The 22,725-nt window shown below is 36.8% G+C and overlaps 1 protein-coding gene across 6 annotated transcripts in view; it reads left to right on the forward strand.

Annotated features, from left to right (window-relative positions):
* Positions 1 to 22,725, forward strand: part of USO1 (USO1 vesicle transport factor) — a 76,032-nt gene that overhangs the window by 48,632 nt on the left and 4,675 nt on the right. For 4 of the 6 annotated variants that reach the window (XM_006103509.3, XM_006103510.3, XM_023744810.1 and 1 more), the window contains 13 exons: positions 2,116 to 2,256; positions 4,336 to 4,424; positions 4,820 to 4,974; positions 5,399 to 5,610; positions 7,264 to 7,284; positions 13,954 to 14,064; positions 14,362 to 14,480; positions 14,630 to 14,811; positions 15,089 to 15,210; positions 18,756 to 18,894; positions 20,528 to 20,691; positions 21,260 to 21,340; positions 22,367 to 22,465. In XM_006103509.3, the coding sequence (XP_006103571.1) occupies positions 2,116 to 2,256; positions 4,336 to 4,424; positions 4,820 to 4,974; positions 5,399 to 5,610; positions 7,264 to 7,284; positions 13,954 to 14,064; positions 14,362 to 14,480; positions 14,630 to 14,811; positions 15,089 to 15,210; positions 18,756 to 18,894; positions 20,528 to 20,691; positions 21,260 to 21,340; positions 22,367 to 22,465 (1,635 nt within the window). The remainder of the gene's footprint in view (positions 1 to 2,115; positions 2,257 to 4,335; positions 4,425 to 4,819; positions 4,975 to 5,398; positions 5,611 to 7,263; positions 7,285 to 13,953; positions 14,065 to 14,361; positions 14,481 to 14,629; positions 14,812 to 15,088; positions 15,211 to 18,755; positions 18,895 to 20,527; positions 20,692 to 21,259; positions 21,341 to 22,366; positions 22,466 to 22,725) is intronic. The other 2 variants (XM_006103512.3, XM_006103511.3) reach the window with 1 other exon arrangement.

A 22,725-nucleotide genomic window follows, 5' to 3' on the forward strand; every position in this document is an offset into this window, starting at 1 on the left:
AAAACTGAGTTTAATTTATATATTCTTTACCTCAAAGATTGAGTAGTTGGAGCTTTCATGACTTCATAGGCCACAGGTTATTTTCTGCTTTTCAGTCTGTTGAATGCTCTTTCTTTATAGCTATATTCAGGGTTGTTTGTATTTCAAGCACATGAAAAGGCGTCATAAATGATGATAAGCAATCCTTTTTTGGATAGGTACATCCTAACGAATTATTCATCATTACAATTATAATCATGTTTGAATTCCAAGCCACTAAAAGTTGAAATTGATCTGCTTGAGAATATTCCATTCCAATATTTGCAGATTGAATTTGGGGGAAAGAATCTTTTTGAAAAGTTTTGTTGGTCATAAAACATTTTAATCTTTTTTGAATGATAGTTTAATGTCTAGTTCTGCCTCCCAGAAAGCTCATTATCTTATGAGAGAATCTTTTTCAATGTTCAGTAGTTTAAATTATTAAAAACTTTATATAATGAGTCAAAATCTGCTTTCTTATCCTTATAATAAGACTTCCTCTTTTTTCAACCATTCTTTCTACTTTACTTTCATCAAGAAATTGATAATTATTTTTTCTGTATTTCCTTCATCAATAAAAATATCTAACTGCTATTAGATCATATTAAGAAATTATTATTTTGATGTGTGTAATAATAGCTTGGTGACTGTTTTCTAAAATCCATATCAGTTAGAGATACTTATAGAAATATTTGTGGGAGAAATGACAAATAGCTTGATAGTTGCTTATAAAAATTTTAAGTAGGGATAGGAGGAGAATAAATTTTTAAAACAACGACAACAAAAAATTTATTTTTTTAATATGTTTTATTGATTTTTTACAGAGAGGAAGGGAAAGAGATAGAGAGTTAGAAACATCGATGAGAGAGAAACATCAAATCAGCTGCCTCCTGCACATCTCCTACTGGGATGTGCCCGCAACCCAGGTACATGCCCTTGACCGGAATCGAACCCGGGACCCTTCAGTCCACAGGCCGACGCTCTATCCACTGAGCCAAACCGGTTTCGGCAACAAAAAATTTTTAATGGAAATCTAACTAGAGAGGTCCAAGGAGAAGAACCAATGTGAAATCCTAAAGCCTCTCTCTAGTGTCATCAAACTATTAGTTAATCCTCTCAATAAAGTATTATCATAAATGTCCCATTTGATTTTGATATACAAGATTTTTATACACATATATAAATATTACTCTAGTTTTAAAATGCAAGGTATATATAAAATTATTTTGAAGATGTAACTGTGCTGAACACTTGTTTGGGATGACTTTTTTCATGTTTCTTAAATTTCATGTTTAAGTTCAGACTAATCTAACCATAGGATCCAAATTAAGGACTTAATTAGCATTAACAGGCAGTAGGGCCAACCCCTTGCCTAATGCATGAATCTTCTACCATGTCTCCAGTTGTTAGTTTATCCTTTCTTTAAATATTTCCAGTTTAGGAGGAATTTAAACACCTTCACCCATTCTGTTTTCAGACCTGCTCTATAATTAGGTGTTCATCCTTACTTCAATAAGAAATCTTACTTTGATAAAATACCACCCTGTTACTTATTCATTCATTCATTCATTTATTGAGTATGGACTATGTTACAAATACTGTGCTTGTTTGGGATATAAAAATGACCAAGGTAGTTTCTACTCTCTGGGAGTTCACAATCACTGAAGGAGATAAACTTAGGATTAATATATAGGAGTGGTTCTCAACCTTGGCTGCACATTAGAATCACCTGGGAATCTTCTTAAAATCCTGATTTCTGAGCCTCATCCTCTGGAAATTCTGTTTCTTTGTTATGGGGTAGGGCCACAAAGTTAGTAACAAAGAAACAGAATTTCCGGAGGAAGAGGCCCAGAAATCAGGATTTTAAAAAAATTCCCAGGTGATTCTAATGTGCAGCCAAGGTTGAGAACCACTGATATATAGTATATAGTATATAGTATATAGTATAACAGAACTATTGTCATAAAGGGAAGAGCACCCAGATCTGGCTAAGCAGGTGAGGGCATTCTTCACCTAGATTTTTTTGTTGTTGCTATAGATTAAATTTGCTTCAAGACTTTTTTAAAAGACAAATTTTGTTTTCTCTTTCTTTTGCAGCTTATTCGTGTCCTGGTATCTCCCACCAACCCTCCTGGTGCTACCAGTAGCTGCCAGAAAGCCATGTTCCAGTGTGGCTTATTGCAGCAGCTTTGCACTATCCTAATGGCTACTGGAATTCCTGCTGATATCCTGACTGAGGTAAACTGAATGAAGGCAGAAACTGCTCTGTGGAGTTGAAATCCTAAGAATTATCAGAAAGAATTAAATATCAGCTAAAGGAAAAACAGCAATAGTTAACTATTTTTATGTGTTAAAGCCCTTATTGATCCTACTAAAATATAATTAGCATAATGATGACAGTATCAATTCCAAAAGGTGGACTCATTCCTCAAGTTTAATAATATATAACTAGTTATAAAGCATAGAAGAGTTCTCATTAATTTTATTGTGTTCAACAGGCATGAACAGTATGATTTATGTTTGTAATTTTGAGAACAATATGACTTTAGTCTTAGTCAAGTAAGACTTGAGTCTTAAGTAGTCTTACTTATTTATAAAATAGTAAATTCTTTCCTGACATATGGCATTTTCTGTTTCCTATCTTTTAAGAAAAACGTTAATTTGAAGAAAATAATGGTTTAGTTTATTTAAATTATCTTTTTATTTTTCTCAACACATGCACATTAAAAGAACAGATAATAGTAAAAGTTTTATAACAAAAACAGCTGTCTTCAACCTCTCTCCTCCCTACGATAAGTCGCACTAACCCCCTGTATAGCCCTCCTACTTTACTTCCCTTGTCACCCCAGTAACTTATTTTTAAATCAATAATCAGGGCTTAATAGTTTTACAACTATATTTATACTGTCCCCTGCTAAGCCAAAGAGAGCTCTATGTCTTTTTTTAAAATACACCTTGCTCCTGTCTGTCTTATAATAGTGTCTTTTTTGCGTTTTATTTTCTGGAAACCTTTCATCATCCTGCTCCAATACAGACTGATTATTCTCTCTTTCTGCCACACGACTCTTGTCCTGGACTTTCATTCACCATTCCTTCTAGGACCTACTTTCACCTCTCTCTTGACTTGGATTCCTTAGTTACAGATTCCATGTCTTCCCCTGACCCCCCATTTCATTATCTTATTTTAGTTAACTTCTTGAAAAGGGGTAAATGGCAAGAAAATATGTTTTTAGTTTTGTTATTCCTTCAGAGTTAATTTGAGGTTTGGCTAGGGATAGAATTCAGAGTTGGGAATTACTTACACTCAGCTTTCAGAACATTATTTCAGTGTTGTTGAAGCCATCTTGAATCTTAATCCTTTTTATAGAATCTGCTTTTTTCTCTGTAAAACTTTTGGAATCTTTATTTCTGGTTTTCTGAAATTTACTGATGATGAGCTGTACTGCAGAACTTTTTTTCCTCCATTTATTTGAAAGAGCACTCACTGGGCCCTTTCAAGCCAGAGACAAATGTCCTTCAGGTCTGAGGGTGTTTTTTGTATTCCATGATAATGTTCCTTTTCTCTTCTGTTTTTCCAACTCTATTAATAGATTGTTGGGCTTTCTGGACCTACTTTTGTTTTTTAATTCTATTTTCTTGGAGGTTTTTTCAACTTTATTCTTTTTCTGTGTGTGTGTGTGTGTGTGTGTGTGTGTGTGTGTGTGTGTGTGTGTTAATCTTCACCCAAGGATATTTTTTCCATTGATTTATAGAGAGAGTGGGGGGGGGGGGGGGGTGGGAAGAGAGAAAAACATCAATGTGAGAGAGACACATCGATTGGTTGCCTGCCACACACACCCCTACCGGGGCTGGGTATTGAACCTGCAACCCAGGTGTGTGCCCTTGACCAGAATCAAATCTGAGACCCTTTGGTGTGTGGGCCAACATTCTAACCATTTACCCACACGGGCCATGGCTCAACTTCATTCTTAAATTGAATCTTTAATTTGTTACATTTTAAATTTGTTCTCTAATATTATATTAAAGCATTCTTGTTTTGTAGAAATAGATTCTAGCTCTTAAATTATATTACTAATTTTAGTTTTTTGAGATTTTAAATGTGTGCGGTCAAGTGTTACTTTTAATTGGAGGCCTACACTTAATTTTTTAAATGTTATCTCAAGGAAGTATCACAAGATTATATGCTGTCACTAATTAATTTGGTGTCTGAATTTTGGCTTTGAAAAGCAAAAAGCAGAGATATAACAGTTTTCTTCACTTGAAAACAGGTTTCCTTCCTTAACTTACTTTCTCTAAATTATTTTCCCCCTTTAATAGACCATTAATACTGTATCAGAAGTTATTCGAGGCTGTCAAGTAAACCAAGACTACTTTGCTTCTGTAAATGCACCTTCAAACCCACCAAGGTAGGAAAAGGGAAATATTGAGAATCTACTATGAAGTAAAAACTCACTTTGGGATTTTAGTATGTCTCATATGCACACCTTATTCTCTTAAGAAGTTCAGTTTGTGTGTTTTGAAACTAGAAATTATCTGACAAGGTAAAGATGTTGTTATTTTAAAAGAGTTAGTAGTCTTTGGTACCTATGCGTTTGGGCTCAGGTATCACCTCTTCCACTTCCTAGCTGTGTGCCTTAAGCAAGTAAATCATTTCGCTTCTCTGAGCTGCAGTTATCCTTTCTGCGAAATGGAGATGGAAATACTTAACTTGCTGGTGTTTTGTTTATGGTTTTTCAGTCAACAAAAATGACTAGTTATTGATTTACAATGTTTCTTTTTGTGCTTTTTTAAAATGCAACAGACCGGCAATTGTAGTACTTCTCATGTCCATGGTTAATGAAAGGCAGCCATTTGTATTGCGCTGTGCTGTTCTCTATTGTTTCCAGTGTTTCTTATATAAAAATCAAAAAGGACAAGGAGAAATTGTGTCAACACTTCTACCTTCCACCATTGATGGTAAATAATTTCGTTTTAATTCCTGTTTTAAAAAGTAGATCATTGTCTTTCTAGATTTTAATGGTAAAATATATCACAACTCATCAAAGACCCTGGTTGTAGTAGAATATTTAAAGTATGGCATTTCCTTGAATTTTCTTTAGATATATAGTGTTTAATTAAGGTAAAAATTCTGGGAATATTACTATTATCAATTTGATGCCTAAAGTATTCTACTATTTCTTTATTCTGCTACTTTTTCCCCAAGGTCTTTTTTTTTAGAGGGGGAGGGAAGGGGTCATCTTTCATTTGCTTTGAAAAACAGACTTTCAAAAACATTACTTAATACTACTAATTAACACATTTTTCAGTAGTATTTTGTCTTTTTCTCTGTGTGGAAAAAACATAATAAAAGTTTATTATCATCTGCCTTTCATCTTTGTAGCAACAGGTAATTCAGTGTCGGCTGGCCAGTTATTATGCGGAGGTTTGTTTTCTACTGATTCACTTTCAAACTGGTGTGCTGCTGTGGCCCTCGCCCATGCTTTGCAAGAAAATGCCACCCAGAAAGAACAGTTACTCCGGGTTCAACTTGCTACAAGTATCGGCAACCCTCCGGTTTCTTTATTGCAACAGTGCACCAACATCCTCTCACAGGTGAAGTGCCAGTGAAACTTGACTAAGGGCGTGAGGGAGGTTTGGCTTACATGTTTTGATGCCAATGATACAAGAATTTAAGGCTGTTCTTCGTAGACTATGGAAATGAAAAAGGGAAGGGGCAAGGACTTACTTACCTGCTTATTAGCTCATTGTAACCTGAAACAGTTTTATAGAGAAAAAGTTATAAATATTCTTACAAGAATGGTTTTGCCAAATAGTGTTACAACAATAAGGTCTGCATCATGATGGAAACACATATTCTAGGCAGAGGTGTTTATTGGTTTTTCTTTTTCAATCATCCACAGTGTTCTTGCATGTCATTTTAATTCAGCTCACTTTAAGAGAGGGAGTAAAGTCATTTGTAGCCATATACCTCCCTCTTTCTCTTCCCAGACCCAGAGTAATTGAACTTCTTTCAGAAAACAAAACTAGAATACCAGTCCATGGCTTGTATAGTTAAACTGTATATCCCTTGATGTTTATGTTCTCAAAACTCCAAGGCATATAATTTACCTAGTATGATAGAGGAAAGCATAACTAAAAATGTTTGCATTCCTTTAGACTATTGATAAGAACAGTAGTCTCAAAGTATCAATTCTAACTCATTTAGGAGTTAACTCACTTACTATTAGATGATTTGCCTACACGAGCCAGACTTGCTGTTGAACAATTCAAGTTCCTGCTTTAGCAACAGGGTAAAGGCATCAGCATTCAGAGTCACTGGGTGGGGAGGAAGTAAAAATGTGGGTGAGTCTAAATTGCTGTATCCACTGGAATTGTCTGATACCCCGTCCCATGATAATGTGCCATATCCTCCTTAATTTTTAATTTTGCTGTATTTATAGAATTGTTTTATTGTTAGATTTAAAGAAACATCAGTGTCATCCATAGGAAGTGATAAATGAAAACTTAAAAATTAACTGTAGCCCTGGCCGGGTGGCTCCGTTGGTTGAAGCATTGTCCTGTACAACAAAAGGTTGCAGGTTCAATTCCCAGTCAGGGTACAGACTTAGGTTGCAGGTTCGATCCCCAGTCAGGACTCATGCTGAAGGCAAACAGTTGATTCTTACATTGATGTCTCTCTCTCTCTCTCTCTCTCTCTCTCTCAAACTCAATAAAAACATATCCTTGAATGAGGATTTAAAAACTTAACTGTAAGTGAAAGGGGAGTTAAAAACTCCCTTTGTTGTTTAACATTGCTTTACTTCAATTAAAAGCTTATAGCTTTGATTTATCATTTATCTCTTATTGTTTAAAGAATCTATTCCAAAATATTCATATTTTTATTTACTTAATACTTGGCATTTCCATGTTGCTGTCAGTTGAAAACAGCTTTTCTTAAGCCAAATAATAATTAACTGTCTAACCACCATCACTATAGACTTCACTCTAACATTGTAATTATAACTCATGCATAAAGAGAAATCCTCAAGATAATGGTGTCTTCCCAATCTTAGTAATCACAGTGCTATAAAATTATTCTTTCTCCTCTAAAATATATGTGCATTGTTATATAATAAAAGATTAGAACTGTTCTGTCCCAAAGTATTAGTTTGGGTTTGTAGAAACTGTATTTGAGGGATTTTTTCTAGATTTAAATTTTTCTAAAGCAGTAATATTTATGAATAATTTTTAATGTATAATTTACAGGGTGATAAGATCGACAGACGGGTATGTATCATTTGTGTAAACTTAGGCATTTTCCTCTTACAGCAAGGCTTTTCTTTGTCTTGGGTTTGCTGATTGGTTTTTTTAACCGCTTGTTTGAAGTTATATTCTACTCACACTTTCATGTGCCAGCAAGTTGATCTCTATCATAAGTGGCTCTACAGTTTTTCTCCTTGGGATATTGTAGTGGTTTTCCTAAGAACTGTGGGAATGACCATCTGAAACTATACTGTGCCTCCTCCCGGGATGCTTACACTTTCAGAAATTCTTTGGTTTTGGCTTTTGGTGTTTTTTTTGTTTTTGTTTTTCACCCAAGCTTGCTTCTTTATTTCCCCTAAAAACATTTCAACGGTAGTAAAATTTAGGATTAATAATTTTGCCAGTAAGTTAGTCATTATATGAAAAAACTAGTGGCCCGGTGCACGAAATTCATGCACAGGGGCGGGGGTGTTCCTCAGCCCTGCCTCCACCCTCTCCAATTTGGAACCCCTCGAAGGATGTCCTACTGCCAGTTTACAGGGATTGGGCCTAAACCGGCTGTCGAACATTCCTCTCGCAATCCGGGATTGCTGGCTTCTAACCGCTCACCTGCCTGCCTGCCGGCCTGCTTGCCCCCAGCTGCCCCCCGCCACCGGCCTGCTTGCCCCCAAATGCCCCCCCCACCAGCCTGATCACCCCCAACTGTCCCCCCTGCTGGCTTGCTCGCCCCTACCTTTCCTCCCCACTGGCCTTCTTGCCCCCAACTGCCCCCCTGCTGGCTTGCTCACTCCAAACTGCCCCCCCGCCCGCTGTCCTGATCACCTCCAACTGACCCCCACTGATGGCCTGCTTTCCCCCAACTGGCCCCCTGCTGGTCTGCTTATCCCCAGCGGCCCCGCCCCCCACCAACCTGATCACCCACAACTGCCCTCCCCTCTTGGCCTCTACCTTGGCCCCGCCACCATGGCTTTGTCTAGAAGAACGTCCAGAAGGTCTCCCAGTCTAATTAGCGTATTACCCCTTTATTAGTATAGATAGAAGCCTGGTGCACAGGTGGGGGCCAGCTGGTTAGCCCTGAAGGGTGTCCTGGATCAGGGTGGGGGTTCCCTTGGGGCATGGGGCGGCCTGGGCGAGGGGCCTGTGGTGGTTTGCAGGCTGGCGAAGCCCCCATGGGTGAGGGTCCCCGCTGGGGGGGCGTGGCCAGCCTGGGTGAGGGCTGTGTTCAGGCTGGCCACACCCCCTTCAGGATGGGGGTCCCCACTGGGGTGCCTGGCCAGCCTGGGGGAGGGGCTGATGGCTGTTTGCAGGCTGGCCAAGCCCCCCAGCAGGGACCCTCACCCCATGAGGGTGTGGCCAGCCTGGGTGAGGGGCTGAGGGCCATTTTCAGGCTGGCCACACCCCCTTCAGGGTGGGGGTCCCCACTGGGGGACATGGCCAGCCTGTATGAGGGGCTGAGGGCTGGGTGAGTGGCTGATGGCTGTTTGCCAGCTGGCCACGGCCCTGGGCAACCCAGGCAGAGGCCACAGCGCTTGGAAGCAGGTATCTGGGATTTATTTATCTTCTATAATTGAAACTTTGTAGCCTTGAGTGGAGCCCACAGCCGGCCAGGGCAGGTGGGAAGCTTGGCTTCCTCCATTGCCAGGGGCAACCCAAGCCTCCTGTTCACTCCAGCTCCGTGGCCGTGGCCATCTTGGTTGAGTTTATTTGCATACTCGCTCCTGATTGGCTGGTGGGCGTGGCTTGTGGGTGTAGCAGAGGTATGGTCAATTTGCATGTTTCTCTTTTATTAGATAAGATGTGATGGTTTTATATTAATTAGACTCTTGAAAATGTACAATAGTATAATTTTGTAATTTGAAATATTTTAAATATTATGGGTTATTCTAGATATAACACATATACTATAACTACTATTGGGGATTAGTTTTTTATGTGTGTGTATGGTGAGTTGGGAGGAAATGTGATTTGTTGGTTTTGTTTTGTTTTGTTTTGTTTTGTGGAGTCTTTGGCAAAAAGAGGAGTGTACCTTAATGTTCATATTTGGGCATATGTTCAGTTGTGGTGTGGGTAGTAATAACTGAGGTCCTTTTGGGAATTGATCTCTGTTTATGAGCATGATTTAACACATGTTAATAACTCACACACAGACATATTTGGCCTGAAGAATTTTTGATATGAGGTAAAGTATTTTATAAGTATACATGTCAGTAATTTGAGAGGGAATTCTTTGTAGGTATAATTTACACACAGTAAAATGCAGTTAAGTGTTCAATCTGATGATTTTTGGTGGTTAAATATATATCTCTGAAACTACCACCCAAAACAATATTTATAACATATTTATAGTCCTAAAATGCTCCATCATGCCCTTTTCTTATTAATTCTCTATCCCCAGAGGCCACCACTAGGAAATGAATCTACAGAAAATAATACTCTAGAATCTCATTTTAAAACTTTAACACTAGAAGCTTAAAATATTGGCTTTTCGAATTTTTTACAAAGAATGGAAAAATACTAAACTTGAAATCCACAAAGTAGGAATAAGAGATTTTTATTTAGAAAATATAATAGGGAAAACATAAAAGCTTATGTTGAAGATAAGATGACTCAGCCTTAATTATTTTGTTTGTGGTTCTCTTTCATCCTGCAAAATATGTGATTTCTAGTAACTGAACTGTCAGGGTGGTCTGAAATTATAATTTCAGTGTCTATTTGTGTTTCAAAATATCTTCAATGGTTCATATACTCTGGGGGCCTAGGATATGTACTTTTTCTTGAGTTAAACCTATAAACAAACATATAAATATGTAAACATAAACAAAATGAATAGTTTTAGTCAGAAAGTGGGGTGTGGTTTTCTTTTAGCTATTCTAGGTGTTTATCTTGTAAAGAATCCACCAGATGATCAGAGAGAGCAATGACAGAATATTTTGATAGCTTTTAATGCTCAGTTTCTGATTTTATTTTGAAGGAATAGAGCAGCTTGGACAAGATTTTATTGTGTTGATCTTATTTTCAACATTTTATGATGGTACAGTGGACAAATACTGTAGCATTTTTTGTACTCAGTAGTTTCTTTTTCTTTTTCTTTTCATTTAAAAATATTTAGAAAAATAGAAAGTGGGAAGAGAATAATGTTCCTCATTCTACTACCCAAAGATAACTACTGGTAAAATTTCAGGCATTTTTTCTGTACTGTTTGTTTATAGAGCAGTATTCATATATTCCATTTTATAGTCTGTATTTTTTCTTAGTTATTTGTCATGTTATTAAACACTAAATCAACATCACTTTCTATTATTGTATAATATTTCACCAGATTGATATACCATTGGTTAGTTAACCATAGGTTAGTTAACCATCTCTTTATTTTGGATATTTAATTATCTACCATTTACTCTGTTGTATATCATGGTTTGGTAAACATCAGAATAATATAATCTGCATTAAAAAGCATCATTACATAGTCCTCACTTTGCATGCTTCCAATATGCATGAGTTTCTGTTAATGCAGCAACTCAAGGGCTGCCTATATTTCACTGAGGTAATAATAAAAAAAATTATCCCAGCAGTTAATATTATTGTTTTCTTTTTTCAGATCAGCTTTATTCTGCCATCTATTTTAAATTTGGAGCACTAGTTCTGCTTTTAATATGCTAGTTAGTTAGAGAGTCATAGAATTGCAGAGCTAGAAACTAGGATAATAGTTTATAACATTTGTAAAGCATTTACCATACACTGTTCTAAGTTCTTTACATGTATTTAATCCTTTCCACAACTCTGTGAGATAGGTATTGACTATTGCCCTTATTTAAGGATGTGGAGGGGAAGTAAGTAAGGTTTTATGGCTATTGAGTTTAGAACCAGGATAGAAATACTGGTATCATCCTAATGAGATCATTTAATCCAACTCCCTCTGTTAGAAAATGAGGAAATTTGGGCCCACATAACATTTGGTTCTTCCAATTTCCAACCAAATGTCCTTTTTATTGATACCGTACTGCCACTCTTAGAATTAAAACTTCAGTTCTTTAAAAATATATATATGTTCTTTTGAAATGGGTAATACATGGTTTAGAAATCAAAATGATATAGAAAGGTATACAATAAGAAGTCTTGGCCCCTAGTTCCCTGCCTCCTACTATTCAAATGATTTGCCAGGTAAAGGGCATTTCTTTTATACTCTCAATGCTTTTTATGCATACCCACTGCACCTTGGTTTTTTCTTTCATTTAGTGCCACTTTACACTTCCACTAGCTAAGTAAAATAAAATTGCAGTGTACTAGATTATCTGTTTCCCCACAGTCAACAGCATGGTGTCAGACTTGTACTCTTGCCAATCTGATGGGTGGTAAAAAATATTATCACACTGAGTTTTAATCTGCATTTCCCTTACTAAAATGTTGAATCACTTTTTGTATTTTTGCACATCAGTTGAAGTTTTTCTGTGAACTCTCCTTTTTTATGGTTTATCTACCCATTTTGCTATTGGATTATTAGTCCAATTTATTGTTTATAAGAACTTTATTTTATATTAAGGAATTCAACCCTTGTCTGTGATAACTTACAAATATATTTTTTCCTGAGATGTCATTTGTCTTTTGACCTGAGTGTTTTGTTTTGGATTTATTTTATTTTTGTATCACTTTCCTTTTATTGTTTCTACTTTGCCATACTTAAAAGGCCTTTACCACTTCAAGATTTTAAGGAATTTGCCCATATTTTTATCTCATACTTTCTGGTATAATTTTTTTCATTTAAGTCTATGTTCCACTTTCCTCAATGTGATATGAGATATGGATCCTCTGATCTTTTTTAGATAGCTATCTAGTTCCAACATTTTTTAAGTCCATCTGTAACCCACTGATGGTTTTGTGCTGGTTATATTCATTTCTCTTTTTTATTTTTTAGTTTCCCTAGTTATTTTTGCTTGTTTATTTTTCTATATGAACTTGAGAACCAGCTTGTTTCGTTCCAGAGGAAAAAAATCTGTTGGTATTTTTATTGGGTCACATTAATTTTCTAAATTTTATTAATTTTATAAATTAATATAGAATTAATATATTCATGGTCTTGAGTTTTTCTATCTAAACATGGTTTCTTTCTGTTGATTTGTATCTACTTTCGTGCTCTTTAGGAATGGTTTTAAATTTTCCTAGGTTAGGTTTTACAGTTTTAATTAGGTTCATTCTTGTGTACTTTATATTATTTTGTAACTATAATAAAGGGGATATTCTATTCTCTCTTAGTTATGTTTGACTTTGCTCTTCTTATCCTTCAATTAGACCTCTAAGGACATACTTCTAGAAGATTCAAATTTGAATCTTATTGCACATTTGTTCACTCAGACATTAGCCAGTGATTTGATAGGAAGCCTTTGTATATATGAAATAGGTATATTTGGCACCTACGAATGGTGTTCCAAGTAATAATAAACTTTTTATATATAACCAGAGAAAATCAATAAAACATTTGCATCTATGACTTGACTAATTAGTTTTAAGTTCTCTTAGGCACAGAGTCGATTGAGAATAAGTGTATATATTTTAACTTTTCAATTTACTTGGGTAACATGAAGATATATTATGGGCATAGTAAAGTCATAGAGGCAAGAAAAAATAATTCATATGAAAATTAAATTCATGCTAATTAATGCTTACTTGGCAAATCATTTGAAGAGGTCTAAGTTAAATTTGTTTAAGTATACTGGAAAATAGATTATAGAAAGGCCAAGATATTGACATCAAGACTCATTAAATTAGAAATTTAATGCTAGAAATTTTTCAAAACGTGATGGTTGTTACTTTAAATTCATAGTTCTCTAGATCTTTGAATAATTATATTTTGGTTATTTTCTGAAATTGCTCCCAAAAGTAATACATTACTGTGCTAATATCCATTATTTTGTTTCAAAAAGTTTTGTTTCACTTAATAAAAAAATATAGGTTACATAATATAATATTGGCTGTGACGATGTTATCAGCAAACAGAATTTCCCACAAAGCAGATACAAAGCTGTTGTATCAAAATTTAGAAAACTATAATTTGGATGGATAGGTTAGTGTTCAGTATTGTTTAATTATACTTTGCAGTACTGTAGTTAGTGATTTGGGGCACTTAGCTAACTTACATAAATCTTTTTCTCCTTTTGTCAGTGAGTTTGTAACATGGCTTGTTTATTTTTCTGTTAGAGAATATATTCTTTAATGGAACTTAACTAAATAATTCAGAAGATTATTTCTTTGTATTTTTCTCAGTGTTTTTTGAAGGAGGTAGAATTTGTCCTTTTACTCGAAACTTGCTTTTAAATTTTTAATTGAAACATCAAAACTTTGTCTGGCTAATTAACTTTTTTATAAAGTGACTTAGGATTGATACATTTTTTAAAGCATCTATATCATACACTTCCTCCTTAGCAGACCAGGTTTTTCCACTGATAGTATTTTAGATAACCCAATATATGCTTAAGAACATGAATCAGTTCTGATTCCTTACTGTTCATTTCTTACTGTGCAGTACAGCTCATAGAAGATACAAGAATGCATTCTCTTGTTCAATTTTTAAAATCTGGATTCCTGACACATCTTTTATAAGACGTTAAATATGTTTTTATGCAAATGGGGAAGAATCTTAGGGCAACTTTAAATTTGAAAAAAAGTAAAATGGGGTTTTTGCTGACTTACCTATTTCAGGGAAGCAAAATACAAACAAGAGTTGGATTACTGATGTTGCTTTGTACCTGGCTAAGTAACTGTCCGATTGCGGTAACGCATTTTCTTCACAATTCAGCCAATGTTCCATTTGTATCCTTTATATTGTTGTAAAATACATACAAGTAGTTATCATTGTCATTTTATTTTTTCCTCTCACTTCGAAGTAGCTCTATGCCCCAAATATTTGAATTTTCTTTATTTGAACTTTTTAAACTGTTAAAGTGGTTAATGGCGCTTGCTTAAGCTGTGTGTGTATGTGTGTGTGTTTGCTAGGACTATATAGAATTTCTTATGGAAACTCTTATATGAACTACATGTCAAATTCAAATTATAAAATAAAATACTATAGATACTATGAACCATTAGTCTCCTTAACAAAGATTTCAGCTTACAGGACAAATTGCAGAAAATCTTGGAGAGGAAGAGCAGTTGGTCCAAGGCTTATGTGCCCTTCTGTTGGGCATTTCTATTTATTTCAATGATAACTCACTTGAGAACTACATGAAGTAAGTAAGGGGGAAATGCTGGGATAAATGACTTATTAATATTATCAAGAGAAAATGATAAATATTTTTGTGCCAAAGTATAATGTAAACCAAGTTTTTATGTTTTGTCATGACTTTTTTTAAGCATCTCAATATACTTATCTCTGTAGAGAGAAACTAAAACAACTAATAGAGAAGAGGATTGGCAAAGAGAATTTCATAGAGAAACTAGGATTTATTAGCAAACATGAGTTGTATTCCAGAGCATCTCAGAAACCCCAGCCCAACTTTCCCAGCCCAGAATACATGATATTTGATCATGAGTTTACAAAGCTGGTAAAAGAACTTGAAGGTAAGATAAGGACTTTTATATTGGTACTTTTATTAGAAAGTACCTATGATTATATTGTATATGCATATTCTGGTCATGTGCAGATTTTATAAGCTTAAAAGTGGGGGTTTTTTCCTGCTCTTGATGTGTAGCCCATTGAAGGGTTTTCAGCCTTCAGTAAGATTGGAAAGATTATTTCTCTCTCATGCAGTTAGGCCATATGTTTTTACTGATTAATTCTTAATAACATAGTATTTTAAATGTTTAAAATAGATTTTAAATAAGCTTTCTTTTATAGGTGTGATAACTAAGGCTATTTATAAGTCCAGTGAAGAAGATAAAAAAGAAGAAGAGGAGAAGAAAACGTTAGAACAGCATGACAGTATTGTGGGACACTACAAAAATATGATTCGAGAGCAGGTGCGTACTGATAAATACACTCTCTGACATACTGATACTTTTCTACTTTAGAAAAGAGTCTTTCCTGGCATTTCAAATGTAAGAGGATACAGAAAGTAAAACACGCTGTTTTCCTAAATAATTCAAAAGCATCTGAGTATTCAATAAACTGAGTATTCATATGTCTTAAGCAGTATGCAGGATGTGAATAAAGACATGAGTCAGACATGTTTCCCCTATCACAGTCTCATGGGGAGACAAACCCTATAAATAGATTATGACCCATGGATTATAATATACTAGAGGTCCAGTGCATGACATTCGTGCACTGGGGGCAGGGCGTCCCTCAGCCTGGCCTGCATCCTCTCGCTGCTCCTTAGCGCTACCTCAGAGGCAAGAGAGGCTCCCGCCACCACCGCTGTGCTTGCCAGCCATGAGCCCACCTTCTGGCTGAGCGTCACTCCCCCTGTGGGAGCGCACTGACCACCAGGGAGGCAGCTCCTGCATTGAGCATCTGCCCCCTGGTGGTCAGTGTGTGTCATAGCAACCAGTCATTCTGCCGTTTGGTCTATTTGCATAATAGGGTTTTATTATATAGGATTAAGTCCAGTGACAAGAGATAATCAAAGCTGTATGGCAGCACCGAGAGGCACCTAATTTAGCTAAGTAGGAGCAGAGGCTTCAAGAAAACAGAAGCTGAGCCCCAAGAGGATGGCCAGGAGTAAGCTAGGCAAAAGGAGAGAGAAGAAAGAGTCAAGAGATGTAACTGGCATATAGATAGAACATTTGGTAGCTATATAAAGGAGGCAGGGCTTGAAGGAGGGAGCCCAAGAAGGAGGTGGTTGTGGTGGGCTAGGGGAGGAAATTGGAGCACTGATGATGACGATGATGATAATGGCTGCTGGTTTTTGTTTGCTGTGTTCTAGGTAATCACTAAGCACATGTTAAACACAATCTCATTTAATTTTCACATCATCGCTACAAAGTAGTAAATGTCTTTGGTTTAGAATAAATGAGGAACCTGTGACAGAGGATTTAACCTGTCCAGGGTCACTCTGTGAGTGGTGGAACAGAATTCAGATACATGTGTTACTGGGACTCTAAAGCTCATACTTTGTGGTATAGAGTCGACCTGAAAAAAGGTGGAAACTAAGGAAGATAAAACTGGCAGGACTTGGTAATGATTGGATGCAGGTGTGAGGAAGCATGAAGGGTCAAATATGATCCTTAGATCACTGTCTTACACAATTGGATAGCTGATATTGAGTTAGATAGAATAGGGAACAAGAAAGGGAGCTGATTTATTAGAGTGGGTTATTAGGAATTTAGTTGAAATTACATTTTCAAAATCATCAGTTGACATTTTCTTTTCAGGATACCAGAGAAGCTCCCATTTGCAATCTTCCATTGCTTTTCTTAAAATGTTTCTTAGTTTTTTCTTTCAGTTAATTCCTCATCCTGGTACCCTGATTGGAATCCTAGAAAGTGCTGTACTGGTAGTATTATCTGGAAAATGAGATTATTGATGTTGTTAAAATCCCAGTGTCATAAATTCCAGTACACTGGTGGCAGTTCATGTGGGACAGCCCTCAGCTCCTGCCATTGTGCACAGCCTGAGGCAGGTGTGGCAAGTAAGAGCTTGGATGGAGCCCTCTAAATGAGAACTGCCTGTGTGTGTTTTTCTTCCCCATAGTCTATATTCTTGAGATTGAAATTGTAAGAAAAAATAAAAATCTATTTATATAAACGCTTAATATGCTACTAGTAAGTGTCTGACCCAGCAGTCAACCTTTTGGTCGACCGCTCGACCAGTCGCTATGATGCACACTGACCACCAGGGAGCAGACGCTCTGACCAGTAGGTTAGCTTGCTGCTGGGGTCCAGCCGATTGGGACTGGGCAAGATGGGCTGGACACGCCCTGGAGCCCTCGTGCTGTCCCTCCCCAGCCAGCCAGCCCCCATCGCCCCAATCGGGACTGGGTGAGATGGCCCCGATTGTCCCCAATCACCAGCCAGGCTGGGGACCCCACCTGTGCATGAATTGTTGCACCGGGGCTCTAATAGTGTTATATTTATGGTTCAGTCTGAGCCTTTCAGTGTATGAGCAAATCAGTAAATTACAATCAACCTTGAATGATCCAAATTTGGATTATTAGACTACCCATGGTTATTAGGATTTTTCATCTATATCTTAGTACAAATATGTAATGTCTTTAGAGCACTAGAAAACAAATACTTGGAGTGTGATGTTATAGCCGCACTTGAAGCTGAAAAATATGGTTGATTTGGAAGAAGAAAAGAGTGATTTGACACAGTTACTTATAATGACTTTTCTTTAGAAATGTTTCTTTTAAATATTTACACCATTTAAAATGCTCGTTGAGCCCTAGCTGGTTTGGCTCAGTGGATAGAGTGTCAGCCTCCAGACTGGAAGGTCCCAAGTTCGATTTCGGTCAAGGGCACATGCCTGGGTTGTGAGCTCGATCCCCAGTAGGGGGCATGCAGGAGGCAGCCAATCGATGGTTCTCTCTCATCATTGATGTTTTCATCTCTCCCTCTCCCTCCTTCTCTGAAATTAATAAAAATGTATTTTTAAAAAGCTTTTAAAAAATAAATAAAAATAGAATAAAATGCTATTTGACAATTAGGCAGTAAGCATAGAGAGCTATAACGTGTTTATATACACTTTGACATTTGAGAATCCATCCTAAGGAAATTCTCCAAAATTCAGGACAATTATATGGACTAACATATTTATGGTAATAAATTTACCATTTAGAGAAATGGAAAGTGGCCTCAGTGTTGCTTTTGAATATAAATCATAGTACATCTACTGATTAGATATTAAGTGAGCATTAAAAATTATGATCGTGGCCCTAGCCTGTTTGGCTCTGTGGTTAGAGCATCGGCCCCTGGACTGAAGGATCTCAGGTTCCATTCCTGTCAAGGACACATATCTTGGTTGCAGGCTTGAGCTGTAACCTTGGTCGAGGCGCATGTGGGAAACAACCAGTTGATGTGTCTCTCTCACGTTGATGTTTCTCTCTGTGTGTCTCTCCCCCACTTTTCCACTCTCCTTAAAAATTAGTGGAAAAAATATCCTCAGGTGAAGATTAACAAAAAAAAAATTATGATTATGAAACTGTTAGCAACATGGGGAAATTACGAATGAATAGTCAGTAAATTAAAGGTTACAAATGTTCTTTTACATGATTGTCTTTAATGTGAAAAGGAATATAGGTGCATATGTATAATACATATACTACCTTTTTTAAGTAGTTTGGTTTAAATTTCTTAAATGATTTGATACCATAAAATGGAATTTTTCAAATTGACCCTCCTCACTCCCAATAATTGCATAGGTTGCAGGATGTATGATAGTGCTTCTTAGTGGGGTTTTATGTTAACTGGACTTGGTGCAAAAACTGCCTAATTATTGAACGGTTTTGGAAGGGTTGAGTACTTTAACATCCTGACCCAAAGGAATCTCTCGTTTTTAATTTGTTCACCTTCTTAATGCTAATTGGTTTAAATCTACAACACTTGAATTATGTTTTGTTTCACAGGATCTGCAACTTGAGGAATTAAAGCAACAGATTTCTACATTAAAATGTCAAAATGAACAGCTCCAAACAGCAGTCACACAGCAAGTATCTCAGATTCAGCAACACAAAGATCAGTATAATCTTCTTAAAGTACAGCTAGGTACGTGCAGTTGGCCATCACTGTTGCAGTGTCCCCCCGAGTTGTCAAACACAGTCAAACAGATTATTTTTGTAGACTAGTCTTTCTTTAATCTCAAATCAATCACTGTGACAAACATGTAAATCAGATTTTGAAGTTCAGGCTCCTTGCTACCTGTTTGATTTTCTGGTGCATTGACTTTCAGCCTTTGGGTGTACATTAGAATCTCCTGAGTTTTGGAGGGGAGGAGGGAGGGGGTTTTTTTTGTGTGTGTTTTTTTATATAGCACCAGTACTTATCGGATGGGTACTAGATTTATCGGGGTGATCACTTTGTAAGTTATATAAATGTCTAATCACTATATTGTACACTGAAACTAACACAATATTGTATGTCAACTGTAATTGAAAAATATAAAATATTTTTTTTATTTATTTATTTTTAAAATATATTTTTATTGATTTCAGAGAGGGAGAGAAAAGTAAAAACATCAGTGATAAGAGAATTATTGATCGGCTGCCTCCTACACGCCCCTTACTGGGGATCGAGCCTGCAACCTGGACATGTGCTCTTGACCGGAATTGAACCCGAGACCCTTCAGTCTGCAGGCTGACACTCTATCCACTGAGCCAAACCAGCTAGGGCTGAAAAATAAATATTTTAATTAAAAAATAAATAGCACCAATACTGAGACCTTACTGTGTTTCTGATTTAATTTGTCAGGTTTGGGTCCATGCATCAGTAATTATTACAGGCTCATCCCCAGGTGATTCTAATGTATAACCAGTTAAAAATGACTGGTCTAGCCCAGCCAGCATGGCTCAGTGATGGAGCGTCGATCTATGAACCAGGAGGTTGAGGTTCAATTCCTGGTCAGGGCACATGCCTGGGGTTGTGGTCTCAATCCCCAGTCGGGGGCATGCAGGAGGCAGCCAATCAATGATTCTCTTCATTGATTTTTTTTTTCTCTCTCTCTCTCCCTCTCCCTTTCTCTCTGAAATCAATGAAAATATATTTTTTTAAAAAAGATGACTGATCTAATTTTTTTATTTCCTTGTCTACAAAGTTGAGCTGATAAAGGCATCTGGGTCATTTTGGAATTAAATAAAATAATATTAGTAAAATTCTAGTTCAGTGCCTGGCACATGGTAAGAGCTCCAATTCTTGTAAGTAGTATCATCACCCTGTAGTGCTTATGATAGGAATGCTAGCTACTTAGAAATGTAGTTTGTTTATATCAAAGTGATTAAAATTTTCAGAAAAATTATCTATTTTACTTCCTTTATGACAATAATTTGTCAGTTATTTTAGTCCATATAGAAGGCTATTCCTTTCAGGACGTTTTTTTTAAGGGATTTTATTTTTTCTTATGTTGGCAGAATTAGAATTGAAACTAGTATCATTTTTAATCTTAGATCACCAAACCATGCAGTTTAGTCTTAATAAGACTATTCTGCTTTTCTCCCAGAAACCCTGAAAATACCATTAGTTCATTATTTTTATCAACACACTATTTTGCAAAAATGAAATGTGCTTACAAAAGTGCTGCCAAACTAATTAAGCAAATTATATATTTATATTTGAATCTTCTAATTCAAAAAATGAAAAACTTAAGTTTTGTGCTGGCTTTTCACATTTTATGCTTGTCTAATAGGAAAAGACAATCAGCATCAAGGTTCTCACAGTGATGGGGCTCAAATGAATGGCATTCAACCAGAAGAAATTGGTAGGTTGCGAGAAGAGATAGAAGAATTAAAAAGTAATCAGGAACTTTTACGAAGCCAACTGGCCGAAAAGGACTCTTTGATTGAAAAACTGGTAAGTAAGTGTTAAAAATTTTTTTAAAAGAGGTCAAGAGTAATTCTCATTATCCTGCTTTTTTTTTTTCTGGATCCCTTAAGCCAAAGTATCATAATAAGATTTTAGAATATGAGCTGTGTCAGACTGTCTGAAGTTTCACTGCTTCCTAGCTAATTGACTGTAAGCAATTTAACTATGAAAAAGTTGTAGACAGTATGTGGTATCTTGAAATTTTATCAAAATTAAAATGTTGGGCCCTGACCAGGTGGCTCAGTTGGTTGGAGAATCGTCCCTTATGCCAAAAGGTTTAGGGTTTGATTCCCTATCAAGGCACATACATCTAGGTTGTGGGTTCGATCCCTGGTTGAGGCACTTGAGGAAGGCAACCAATCGATGTTTTTCTTTCACATCAATGTTTCTCCCTTACTCTCTCTCAGGTGAGGATTTAAAAAAAAGAAAAAAAATTAAAATGTTGGTATGAAATTTTTGGTAAATATTTACATGTACAGTTCTGTTTTGTTTTGTTTTGTTTTCCTATCTCTTTAGAATGAATTTATTTCATAATTTATTTCTATGCTATTTGTAGAAATCTTCCCAAACATCCCCAGACACAAATGAAGCAACAGCTTCTGCTAGAGATTCTGAAAAAATTGCAGAATTAAAACAGGTAATTGTCCAGCTTGATCCAAGTTCTGTTTTGTCTTGTTTTAATTATGATAGAATAGCCACCTTTCAGTTCTATTAATCTAGAGCTACTTTGTGTTGTGTGAGCAAAAACTGATAGTGATGAAAGCCATGTGCAAATCCAGAAGCTGTTGTAATTATATGGTAATGGTATTTGCTTGTTATTGTGTTTTTTTAATTTTTTAATGGTGTTCTTTTTAAGAGATCTCAGCATCTCACCAGATTATTTGTAGATTATCAGTGAACTAAATTAAGGAGAACATAATTATGTTTATAAGCTACAAATATCTATACTAATAAAGAGCTAATATGCTCATGGTCGATATGCTGTAACAGGTATCGACCAGGTCATTAGCAATATTAGCTGGGGCGTTGCTCAGGAGACGGTGGAAGCAGGGAGGCGCCCGGAGGGGGCGGGACCATCCCGTGCTGTGGAGGGCAGGGGTGAGAGCCCATAGCACCCCCCTCACCAGTCCTTCGCCACCCACCGCTCACACTCTGAGCGCCCCGTTGCCCACCTGCCAGGGGAAGGAGCACAGCGCAGCAGGCGGAGGCTTCCATGCTTTCCTCCAAGGCCATGAGGGGCAGAGCCACCACATTACTCCAGAGAGGGCTAGGAAGCAGGAGGCGCCCAGAGAAGGCGGGACCAGCCCTAGGCGACTTGAGGGACTGAGAGCGGGGCTTGAAGCAGCCAGAGAAGGCCAGAGGGTTTGGGGGCTGGGCCAGGTGCGCTGGAGCTCTGCGTGGAGAGGTTCGGGTGTCAACGCAGGGCTGCAGGTGGGTGGGTGGTGCCGTGCGATGTCACACGCTGGGCTCCTAGTGAAGTTATAAAATCTTATGCCTAATCTAAACTTGGTTATTTAAACCTTTCTGTCCAAAAAAAATATTGGTTTTTAGAATTGAAAAGAAAAAAACGGGAGGTAAACTTGTGTGTATGTCCTGAAAATAGACATTTCCTTGATGAAATTAATGCCATTTAAGTTTACACTGCAAATGTTTTTTCTCTCAGGAATTGGCAACATTAAAGTCTCAGTTAAACTCACAATCTGTGGAGATCACCAAACTACAGACAGAAAAGCAGGAGCTATTACATAAAACAGAAGCATTTGTAAGTTAGTTAATTTTTTTTCTCCTGAAAAATAGAAAACACAAGGTTAAGATGTTGTTTCTCAACCACTGTGGAAAAGAAGCAAATTTGTCAAAAAGTACCTTCCCTTTAGCCAGAGTTCTAGTCACATCTGCCTCTTGTCCATGGTGGCAGTCTCAATATTATAGTCAGACTCAACCAGTCAATTTAATCAGATACTTAGTGGTTCATTTTGCTGATATTTGTATTTCATCCTGTCTCTGTACCGTCAGTCAAGTTAG

Source organism: Myotis lucifugus, unplaced genomic scaffold (genome assembly GCF_000147115.1).
Source record: "Myotis lucifugus unplaced genomic scaffold, Myoluc2.0 scaffold_487, whole genome shotgun sequence".
NCBI classification, from domain to species: domain Eukaryota; kingdom Metazoa; phylum Chordata; class Mammalia; order Chiroptera; family Vespertilionidae; genus Myotis; species Myotis lucifugus.